The sequence below is a fragment of the Ambystoma mexicanum genome, chromosome 7q (genome assembly GCF_040938575.1).
Source record: "Ambystoma mexicanum isolate Mex_15411 chromosome 7q, UKY_AmexF1_1, whole genome shotgun sequence".
Taxonomy (NCBI): Eukaryota; Metazoa; Chordata; class Amphibia; order Caudata; family Ambystomatidae; genus Ambystoma; species Ambystoma mexicanum.
In genome coordinates, this window is record NC_090941.1 from 298,954,854 (window position 1) to 298,966,855 (window position 12,002).

The 12,002-nt window shown below is 43.7% G+C and overlaps 1 protein-coding gene across 2 annotated transcripts in view; it reads right to left on the minus strand.

Moving 5' to 3' along the window:
* SLAIN1 (SLAIN motif family member 1) overlaps positions 1-12,002 on the minus strand; it is a 247,731-nt gene that overhangs the window by 51,231 nt on the left and 184,498 nt on the right. For both annotated transcript variants that reach the window (XM_069639657.1, XM_069639658.1), the window contains one exon: positions 6,552-6,893. In XM_069639657.1, coding sequence (XP_069495758.1) covers positions 6,552-6,893 — 342 coding nt within the window. The remainder of the gene's footprint in view (positions 1-6,551; positions 6,894-12,002) is intronic.

A 12,002-nucleotide genomic window follows, 5' to 3' on the forward strand; every position in this document is an offset into this window, starting at 1 on the left:
CAGTCAATCATAGCATCCTGATCAATCGACTGAGAACCTGGGTATAAAAGATCAGGCCCTAGAGTGGCTGAACTCTTTTCTCCTGGACCAACCCTCCCAGGTCCAACTTGGGTCTTTTTTCTCCACCACCTCTCTCTCCACATGTGGTGTTCCCCAGGGCTCTAACCTCTCACCCTTGCTCTTCAATCTCTACGTGCCGCCGTTGGCCCACCTAATCTCTACTTTCTGCTCCAACTTTCATTGCTGGTGGTCTATCCGTGATTAACGATTGGTGTGCCTCCAATGATCGCTTCCTAAATGTCAGTAAGACACAGATCCTTCTCATCGTGACCCCTGCTCCTGCTTTCCCTCTCTCTCTGGCTGCCTTCCTTGGGCCCTCTTCCTTCGCCTTCCTGTGAGACAAACAACCTTGGTGTCATCTTCGACTCCACTCTCTCCACCTTCTCCGCACATAAATTACTTAACATATCATACAAACAGCTATCAAGCAATAAGCAACAAAGTTTACGGTTCTGGAGACGGCTTCATTCATAAGAGTCCAAAAAGACTCATGGTTTTTCACAACAGCAAGGAGGTGCATGACATTTAGGAGGAATTGAAAGTGAAAAGCGGATTCAGGAAAAATGAGGCCAAAACGGTTTGGAAAATGAAGTTGTTTTAGGAGGCATTTGAGGTGTAAGAATTGAGTGATAAGATCACTGGGGTCATGAAGGGAAAATGAGTAAAATGTACTGTGTTGGAGTGGTGAGGACATCAGTGTGAATTGAGGCACTAACCAGCCGAAAATAACTGATAATTTGTTCAAAATTAAAGAGACAAAGTGGTTACAGGGAATTTCAACCCAAGGTGAGTCAATGTTAGTAGTTAATACCTTTGAGCCATTAGATAGTGCGTGGATGTTTCTGCCAGGAGACTGATTGAATCACCAATGTGAGAGACTAAAGATTAAAAAAATGAGTGGGGTACGGGGGGGGGTTGAGCAAGGTGATGGAACAAGCATAATGGCAAACAAGGACCACACAACTGCTAAATAATAGGTATGGCTGTAGGTTCAACAATATCCTAGGTAAAAACACAGGACGCAGTCTATGCACTCTTCAGTGTAAACTCAGCCATGCCAAGTACATGCTTTGAGCAAGGGATACATTTTTGACATCGACATACCACAGACATCCAGCAATCCCAGAGGGGGGGAAAAAAACCTCAAGTGCACGATCTACTACAAAGTGCAAATGTGATTCTTAACTGGAGAAAAGGACACTTGTTTTACCGAATCCCACTTAGCTTGCAAAATCAAAGATTGCCGCCAACTCCACATCACAAACTGTAAACCAATAATTTCCAGTTTCCATCCCACTCTTCTGTAATTCCTTGCCAAACAATCTTCCCTTACTAGCCTCGCCTAAAACCCTCTTGCTACTGTGGCAAGTTGTGTACCTCTGCTCATATGTTGTTTTTATATCTTGAATTGGACTGCATTCTTGCGCAAGGACCAACACAATATGAAAAGAATTGCATGAGCAATACACAGCCAGACAAGTTTTAAGGGTGTTTGTATCTAACCGTAACCCCCGATTGTTGTACTTTCAAACTATACGGTCAGCTTTCAAAAAGGTTTTTAAATAATAAAAAAAAAAATCTGGTTTTAAAAAGGACCCAATTTTCAACTGTTTATCGATACATTTCCAAATTGTCTGCTATTTTCTCCATTGACGTCATGCACATCTGTATTCGCTGAAAGCGGTCATGCTTCATTAAGTTAAAAATCAGCTCAGCAATTATCTTGATATACAAGTTTGAAAACCATTCTACATGAATGAATGCATATTCAACTTTGCCGTTTCTTAGCACTCCCTCCAGAGATCATATGTACCAGCATTAAAAAAAAAAAATAAATAAAAACTATCCCTCGCCGGGTTTGCCTTTCTTGCTTCTCAAGGGGCTGAATGAGTGCCGTTGAGAAGGCCAGGACGTGGGGAGATATCAAGACAGCCTGGTACCACTGAGAGGCCACTAGGAAGAAGCAATCACAGGTATGCCAAACTAATTATTTCATATAAGTCTGGTTGGTTCTAAAATGGTCAAGTTTGATAAGACTAGTAGCTCTAAAGGGACATCATGGCAGAGGCAAAGTCGTTTACAGGCCAGGTACACCAGATTCGGTGTTCTGTTTTTTCTGAGGCTAATAAAATGAGCACATCAAAAATGAGTAATATTAAATGTTGAGATTTTATATTAGAACCAAGAAAGCCTCAAGAACTTCCAGAGCATCTGATAAAAGGCACTGCTCCCACATAAGCCACAGACAGTCAAACACATTTCAGAATGGAATGCTGCTACTTCAATCAAGTTTTGCGCCTGTCGATAGCCTGGTTAGTAAGTAGGAGGTTTTGGACTCTGCTCTCTCTTGGGGATTGTCAGAGCTTTACCTAACCCCAACGCCACAAACGCACTAGCGTGAGGTACATTACCATTGATGGCGAGGTTTGGAGGAGTCCCGCAGTTTCTCATTCCGTTTGAACGGGCAAGCATTCTGCATCAAAGTGAACCTACATTATTTCAGGCAGAGGAATGGAAACACAGCTTTTCTCCATATTAGAACGGACTGGGGCCACACCATCTTTGGCCAAAGGACTAAGCCCCACTAATTGTGGTACACTCCACTGACCAACCTCCATCAAAGTCCTGATGAAATACCCCATCACCCAGATGATCACAGAAGCCAACAAACATGTCAGACGTATTATTATTAGGTTATTTATTAACCACAGACCTAGCTTCGGGAAGCAACAACACTTTACAATCATAGGGTGAAGAACCCAGTGTGGGGAGCAGAGATACAAGTGAACAGAGATCTTGGGGAGCAGAGATACAAGTGAACAGAGATCTTACGGGGGAGAGTGGGCAATTATAACATGAGAATGATCCCAATGCATGTAAATGTTTCAAAAGGGCCACAAGGCAAAACACATTATATACACACACACACACACACACGACAAACTTCCTTCAAAATGCAGTTTTGTGCTTAACTTAATCTTTCCACTATAGTGAAGTTCTCACACAAACCCATGCTGACTTATCCCTCTGACACAAACAAAGCTGAACAGATATACTCCTAACACACACTCGGGCCCTTTGTGGCTCCACTCGTACTCAACAGATAATGCCAACCCACTATCCTGTGCAGTTACATGCTAGCACGCACAGATCTATGAACCAACACTTTCCACACATTAGACAATCATATATTTGGACTTCGAGGAGCTCCAAGGACCTGGGATGCCCACTTGGCATGTGAAAAGCCACCTGGCAGTAGTGTTTGGGGAGTTACCTGGGGGGCTCTCATCTAAACACAATCTATCCAGACTCATGGCCTCGGCACAGTTCTCCTAAAATCTTCAACCCCTTGGTAAGGAGAGTAAGTGCCTGCAATGATTTCTGTGTGGAGTCAGGAATGAGACGCGGGCACAGAGGACTCATGTTCTGGCTATATACTTTATTGAAAATAAAAGGGGTTGGGAAAATGCATCACTATCCCTAATCTAGGAGGGGTTTCCCCACCTACCTAAACAAAAACTGATGATCTGTCCTGTGTCAAGATGACCAAATAGGTATAGGGTTATCTCCTGAGTCTGTAACCCTATTCTGGCCTTCACATTCTAAAATTGATTCTAAGGTGCAAAGGTTAGTGTCTGTTCTTTAAAATGCACAAATGCTCCAATCCATCACAAAAGTATAACTCCAACCAAAAAGTTCCAAGCCGACAATGTTCACAGTTCCAGGGAGTGATTCCCTTCCCCAGATTTCATTTCTCAGTATGAAAATGTTCAAACACCAAAATTATCATGTTCCTTATAACCCAAGAGGGCAAATCCCCCCCCCTCCCGGTAATTCCACAGTTCAGTGGAAACGCCTTCCCCAGGTTCTTATTATATTTAAGACAGTTTCTTTTTTTACTGTATTCACAATTTAGTAGCAGGTTCGAGATTCACAGGTTATCTCGTATACTCTCCTGCCAGGTTTTAGCACTTGAACAACAATCTTAAGGCGATGATATTCCATGAGGTTTACTTATTACACAAACTTGACTTTGCCTGGTACCCTCGCCTGCCAGGACTTTTGTTCACCAATTTAAATTTCAACATTCACCTTGGGATTCTCTTCTTTTGAGTATGGGCTCAGCACCCTTGCTGTAGCAAGCTTTGCAAACACGTTATTCTAACAGGTCTTATCTCTGTGTTGCTCATATAACTTCTGCAAAGCGGTATGCACTTTCTAGCAACCAGGTATCCCGTTTGATTTCCCTGGGTTTACCGGAGGCGGCGTCCTTTGCGCTCTCCTTTTGTCGTTCTGTTGGCTTGGCGTGCATTCCGTTATTGGCAGAGCTTCATTTGTGTCCTGCTTCAGTGGACAAGGTCCCCACTGCCTCATTCACTCAGGCGTTGGGCTATAAGCTGCCCCGGCTCTCTCCTCACTCTCTAGGTTCGCTGCTGCACTGTTTTCCATGGCGTTCCTGCCCTTAGTGATCTGACAGGCTTGACAGCCGGTCGTGATATCTCCTGGCCTCCAGCTCTTTCTCCCTTCTCTTGCCATTCTGTGTCCTCCCGTTTCTTTTTTCCACGTCTGTCAGCTGCAGAGCATTTGAACTTCCTGTGCCGATTGAGTAACCCCCAGACACTAGACCACTGCATTGGTTTTCCGGGCTCAGTCCTTTGTATTGCTCCATCTCTGTCTCATCCCATTGGAGGTCTGGTCATGTTTCAGGTAATGGGGATGAAGAGTCATTGGGAGTGATCATTACTACTTCTTGCCTCATCCTAATCCCTGTTAAGATATTGTTCTTTGTATGACATGGGTGATTATGAGTGGAGAGGTGGGTGGGGGATACAATATGCAATCAGGGCATGTGGAATGTAGATGTTGTCCCTGAAGGAAAATGGGGGGCATGTGATTTTCCCCAATGAGGTCAGGTCATCTCCCAGAGTGTCGCCTCCCCCGAGCTGGTACCCTTATATAGCCACGCCCAGAGTCAGGATCAGGTAAGGGCTACCATCCCCATGCCACATAGGGAGAGGCTACCTCAGGGAAAGGAGTGATGACATCATCAGATTCATCATATTTCCAAGATACATTTTGCCAGCATGTACTACCCAATTCCTGTTTGCCAAACTCCCGAGCCGGTCCCTGTAGAGACTGACCCAAGTCACAGACTCTTAGGCTGCTTGTTATCTAAAACAAATACTTCAGAAAGGTGTTCATCGAATGGGTTGTCCCACAGGTAAAATCAAACCTGGATGTCTAGCCAAGTCGAGCTTGATTTACCATTCACAATATGGCCCTCATCAAATAAACAGTTTACGAAGTAGTCTAGCTGCTGATGGCGGTGCCCAGGGTGTTTTGTTTGGGTGAGACACCATTTCTACCTCTGCAAACTTGCACCGAATTGATGGCTTCAATAGCTGGTTGCCTGAAAGGACACAAAAAACAGGAAAGACCTAAGAAAGCCATTGCTTCATACAGTGAAGCCACTGTGTGCACCTATAACGTCTGCCTCACTTTAAAATGGTGAGTGGGATTTTAAGCCTTCTGTACTGCAGTGGGGCCCTGCCAACTGTGACCTCCCCAACCGCCCAGTCGGTGAAATATCTATATGACACCTGGGGAACAGAATAGAAAGCCAGAGAACACCTAGGGGAGAAGCCAGGGCATGAGTTAACTAAAAGATCATAGAAGCCAGAGAATAACAAATTAAGACATTTATTGGATAAACCAGAGGATCAGGACTAACTGCAGAAATTGATTTAAGAAAAACACTGCTACTTCAGACTCTTGTGTAAATACCTTGGCCTTTCAAAGGCAAAATCTGCATGGGGAACACCTCTTAGTACGCAAAGAACCCTTCAAGGTAATGAACCCAATGTTAGAATGGGGTATAGCAACAGTGACCATGGTCCATTGGGGAAAATGGCTTTGGAAGGTGCAATGCCAGCATCTTTCAACTATTTTCTATATCATCACACCCAATACAGTCTCTCCCTTTCTTCCTATCTCCTCCTTCTGGGGAGATCATTTTTGTTGTGAAAACGTTTTATGTAAAGTAAAGACTTACTCCCAAGTTCCTTTTTTTTGCATTAGGCTGTAACAAGTTTCACCACTTGTGGCATTTCTTGCACTACACAAATACATGCACATTTGATATAAAAATAGTTGAGAATTTGGATGTGGTGTTTCAAAAGCATGAATTTATAAAACTTCAGAGCCTTCTTCATGGGTTGACTACCATTCACTTTACAACCAAATTCAAATCAATGCTTTTTGTTTCAATGTATTCATCTCCTGGCTGGATAGTGAGCTAGCTAAAAAGCACATGTTAGGCTTAGAGCACAGAGATCCTGGAACATCAACACATCTGTAATTTGCGAGCTTAGTGAATTCCTTAAGAAGCAAAAAACAAATGGATATACAAATGTGCATGTGTGGGAGTTCTGGTAAATCATTCATGCAAATTAAACATCAGCACACTACACGTTTGCAAAACAGAGTCCTACCTCCACTGGTCCGGTTGGGAAGTTGATCTGGGGGTTGAGATTGAGGAGAATGATACGGCTGTGGGTAACTACTAAGATGCAGATATGGAGAGCTGGGACTCCTCCTGCAATCCCGAATACTGGAAAAAGTCTGAGAGTGAGGGATTCCCCTCTGAAGCGTACATCGTGCAAGTCTTGGTTGAGGGGGTGGCAAATTATCGAACTCTTCTTCTTCGTCTTCAAGACTGTAACGATCAGACTCTTGATCACTGCTACATGTCCCTTTCTTTCCTGAATTTAAAGATATACTGGAGCTATATCTGGACACAGATGCAGACGTAGACGCATAGTCTTGTCGAAGGCCTGTAAAACAAATAAACAAAGGTTTGCTGTTTAGCGCATGATCACTGCTTAAGAAGGGCACGGTATGATACAGATGTACGCGTTGTTCCCCTGATCAGAAGTCGCACATGTGATTATGAAACAGGATTACAAAAAAACAAAGATCAAAAATGATTGCATAATGAATGAGATGTTGCTAATTCCCAACAGGCAATTGACTGCCAGTGCTAGGATAGTGTGTGTGTTCCATAGCTTGCAAAAGTCCCACTCAATTTCCATAGAAACTTTAATCAGCGGAGGAGCTAAACAAATGTGATTATTTGCAAACCATTTTAGTTTTTTCCTGCCAAATAGTAAATCAATACTAATGGTATGGAGTGAAGAGACTACCAGTCTCTTTCACTCCATGGCATAGTTTGTCAAAGAGGGTGTGCGTGCATGCCGAAGGTGCATGAAAAAAATACATGCCAATGTTGGCTAGTGTGAGCCAAAACTTAGATCTCAAGCATCCTGTGGCACTTTTTATCATTCCAAAATAATTTTCATTGATGTCTGCACTGGCATTTGTATTTTATTTCTGCATCTGCTGAACTGCTATAAGTTTCAGTGATGAAATTAATTTACAATTTCAATTGTGCATTTACTAATAAGCTTGCATAAAATGCAAGCTGAATGGTGCATGGGGAGAGTGCTAGTTACTGTGAGCCAAAGCGAATGCTTTGGGGCATAGAGAGGGGAACATGGTATTCTTATGGCTTTTATGGCTTTTATGCCTTGGCTGGAGGGCGGATATGGCTGGTAATGGGCCACCATACCGAACCATGGTAGGCCAGAGCGAAGCTAGGGCCTCAGCTTGGGCTATGGGTCGTTATCAACAGGGACGCCACCCAGCCGGGTTACTCGCTGGTATGCTTCTCAGCTTTGCCCAGATGTGGTCTGCGGGAAAGGTTCTGCCTTGTGGTAGAGTTAGGCGTGCTCTCCATCCTATCTTCTTTGCAGGGGCGCGTTGTCTTTCATGGGTGTGTGCGGTCTAGTTACTTCACCGACGCCGGCCCGTTTGATATTGTTCAGGTAGGTCTTATTGCTGTTCTTTAGTTTTGTTGCTATCCTGCATGCCTTTCTTTGTTTAAAATGTCTCTTTTTTTCTCCCTTGGGTATGCAGAGCTTCAGCGCGGCGAACTGACTTGGTTGAGCCCGCTGGTAAATGATGGAGTATTAAGAGTGCTATGATGCGGTAAGTAAGCGCTACGCGCAGCGCTGCAAAGCCTTGCCTTTGCTAACCTGTGTTTTCCTTCCTTGTAGTTCGCAGTGTTCTTCAGCACGAGTGGAATGTCCGGAGTGGTGCCAGCCGAGAGGCGACCAGCCAGGTAAGCCTTTTGAGCAGTTCGTAACTTGCAAATGTCGCTACTGCTTTCTTTAATGTTGCCTCCATCTTCCTCTTTCAGGTCGTTCTGTCCGGGAGGCGTGCAGATTCGAGGAATCGGTTCTCAGTAGCTGCGAGTGGCTAAAGATGAAGAATGCAGGTAAGATGCTGCTGCTAATTATGTTCCTTTTGTCTCCTTGCAGGTTCTGCTTCTCTGAGGTTTGAGGGAATAGCTGGACACGGTGAGCATCACGTTGCAAGCTGCAAAGTCACGCGAAGCGTGTTGTCTTGCTCGGGTGTGGTTTAAATAGCCCCAACAAAATAGTCCAGATAAAGTAGTCCCTAGGCTACCACACCCAAAACACTAGACCGCATAGCTTGGTTCCTTGGAACCAAGCTATGTGGAAGCCTCCATGTTGGCTGACAACACATTAAGTAGTTCCCAAGCACATGTTTTTCATGGTGTACGAGCCTGGTGCCAAGAGGGTTTTGGAAGAGGATGCCAGGCTCTAAAGCTCCGAGTCCTGACTCCACCTGGCCAATGGGTTCGCCAGAGGGGGTTTTGGGCGAGGGTCGTGACACCATGCTAGCCCTCCCACTGGGGCATGAGACCCCAGGGTTCATCTAGCGTGCACATGGCCGCCTTTTTTTTCCTCCATAGATTAGCGCAATGCCAATCTCTGAAGGGGGAAAAAAATACAAAGATGCCGGCTACCATAGGGAAAAGGGACAGTTTGCATTTCTATGGCGGCAGCCGGAGCAGGAGTTCAAAGCTCTGGTCCCGCACGTAATTGGGGAGGCAGAGGAGGGTTGGGGAGAGGTTTTGGTTGGTGGGGGTATGGTGGTGGGGAGTACCTCCCTCAGGCCTTCCCAAATGAATGTATTTTTTAAAAAATTGCCCCACCCGGGGAAGGACCTCAGGTGGCTGGAACAGCAGGCGGAGAATGTATAATCTTGCCCGCCGTTCCAGCTACCAGATTGGTCAATGGCTCTTCACGGGATACAAATAGATGAATACACATCAGCTGTGCTTTGGCTAGTTTTCTGCTCCCTTAACATTCAATTTGGCACATGCAATGGTGGATCTCACAGTTGCATGGCATGTATTGTGTGGGTCAGTTAATTGCCGGTTTTAGATAAAATTCTGGAAAAGAGTGTCGGCATAGCAGGTTTCAGTTCAGTGTGATTTTGAGCCATTACCATTGGGCAATCTCTCCTCCCCTGCTAAGTGACACCATTGAATAGGGTGTTCCCTCCATCTACAGATTGCTGTAAAGTCAGACTCTTTGTTCACAACAAATGGAGAGGGAGGTCCTCACCCTGGTGACTGCTGCATTGCACGTTCCTGCAAATTCCCCATATTCGCAATTAACCCAACCAGTAGCAGGTTGGTGCTGCCAGCTCCATTACCGCCCTACACACTTATAGTCCTGTCAAACAGATCATTTTGAGGTGAATACTGTGTGCATGCATGTGTGTGCACTCACAAGGTACCTGTGTCTGCTGAAAGCATAGCCATTTTTATAGTTTTGGCTTATATACAGCAATGAATATGAACAAGTGTTATTTGCATTTTCATCTACGAGTGTTTATTAATTTCACCTCTATACTTTAGACTTCATTGAGATAATCATGTTATTTGAATGTGCTCTGGAAGTTTGCAGCCATTGGAAGACAACTTTATAGACTGTGCAATTTGTATTTTAGTGTTCTTTGATACAAAGAACATATATAATAAAATCCTATTAGTGGAAAATATAACTATGGATAGACCAACAATTTGTTTATTACTAGTACAAGCAAACAGATTATATTGAACATTCTCTCTATAACAGTGTATATCGCGTGAAGCATGGACATTCCGTTACCTTATAGGTTGTGAGTTTTAATTCACATGAAACCATAGGTTTGTGCACAACCAACATTGGCTTTCAGGAAAGCAAGAATCGGACCTCTAATAACATACCACTTAGCCCAGTGGATGGAAGACAAAACAGCTGCTCTGGTTTACTCATGATAATAGGCCCTGGTCCCCCATCTCCAAAAGTAACATTAAATAAAAGCATATTTGAAATCCAGGCCAAAGCATTGTCTTACTTTCACAAGCCAATCTAAAACAACACCCTTGTAGTGATTAAGAGATGTCTAGTCCACAATTAAGTGCATGTCAGAAGCAAAGGTTAATTGACGGTTGGCCTTGGAAAGAATTACATTTGAAAAAGAATGTGCATCTGTTCCATTAGGCTTTAGCTAATAGACCATAAGCAACATATGGTTTTGACTGATAAAACACAGATGATTCTCAACTAAGGTATTGTCAAAATCGTCTTTAAAACTGGGCAACGTAACTGGTGACAATTGGAAGTAGGTGCTCAGTTGGACAACACTAATCCAATGCATACTGTGAATTAATTTTAAAATGTATATTTCATGCATAATTGAAAATTATGTATATTAATAACTCCATGCATAAAGTTGCAGAAACAAGCCCTCCAGATTATGAATATTTGTATGAATCTCAACGTAATTTTCACAAATACCACATGTTGAAGTAAGGAATTACAGAGCTCAGGCAGTAGCCGGCAACCACAGCCAAGGTTACCAGGGAGGGTCATAACAATGCAGAAAAGGCACAAAATAGCAATTCCCAGGACGCAAGAGGTATACTACCAGATTAAAGTTTAGAAGAACACAACTGGCCATTGTTAGCCAGGTGCACACAAACAAGAAGCAAAGAGAATCCACACAGAACTACTCAATAGTGTCCTCGGTGGTAAAAGAAACCATAACACTACCATAAATATGAGCAGAATTGCTAATAAATACGGGTTGAAATTATTCCAACCACAGTCCCATAACATGGGACCCATAATTGAGAAACACTGTCTATACAATAGAAACCAACACAGTTAGGACACCTACTGTACTCCCTACACAAACACCCAGACATGAGACATCGCACAAGGCAAAGTACAAAGAAATCACCCTGGCGCATGGCATAGGAATAAGGGATGATATCTTATTTAATTGTATGGAAAGCATCCTGTGGATCTCTCTCCCCCACTCCTGTCTGGCTCATGTCTTGACGACCCGTCAATTGTCCATGGTTGGTTAGCAGAAAGGCAACCAATTAGTCCCTGGTGTTAGGCCACCCAGCAAATGATGTGCCAACCAATAATTTGGTAGAGAGATGATGTATTTGAACTTTTATCAAGTTAGAGGTGGTCCAGATGGAGCCATCAGACTGTCATAAGCCAACAAAATGTTTTATACATAGGGTCTATATGTAGCCAAATACCTTAGGCAATACCCAGTCTCTGTAGGTTTTGTACTAAGCGATTATGTTATAATGTCCGCAAGTTTGGTATGTAATCCAGTGTTTTACATTGAATCAAATGGGAGCTCTGAGGTTGAAATGCTTGTATGCTGACCCTGTAATAAAGCAGAGTTTTGTCTTGCACTCGGTCTACTTTGTTTATTGAGTCTAGCTTGGACAGACTCCAGATCCGCTGGGCCGTCTTAACACTACTAACATGCCTTCAATTTAACTGACCGAACATGCACCACAGTTTGCAGGAAGGAAATAACTGGACTCAGATGATTTCTAACCATGCACAAAGGGTACCAGAGCAAGTCAACCTCTTATCTGGATCCATGGGGGCCAAGGAGAATCAGATGAGCTGCAAGCCTAATACCTTCTCAATTTCAACCAGTGGTAATACCACTGGAAATAGACCCCTGATATAAAGATGGGGTTAGGGGCCTTT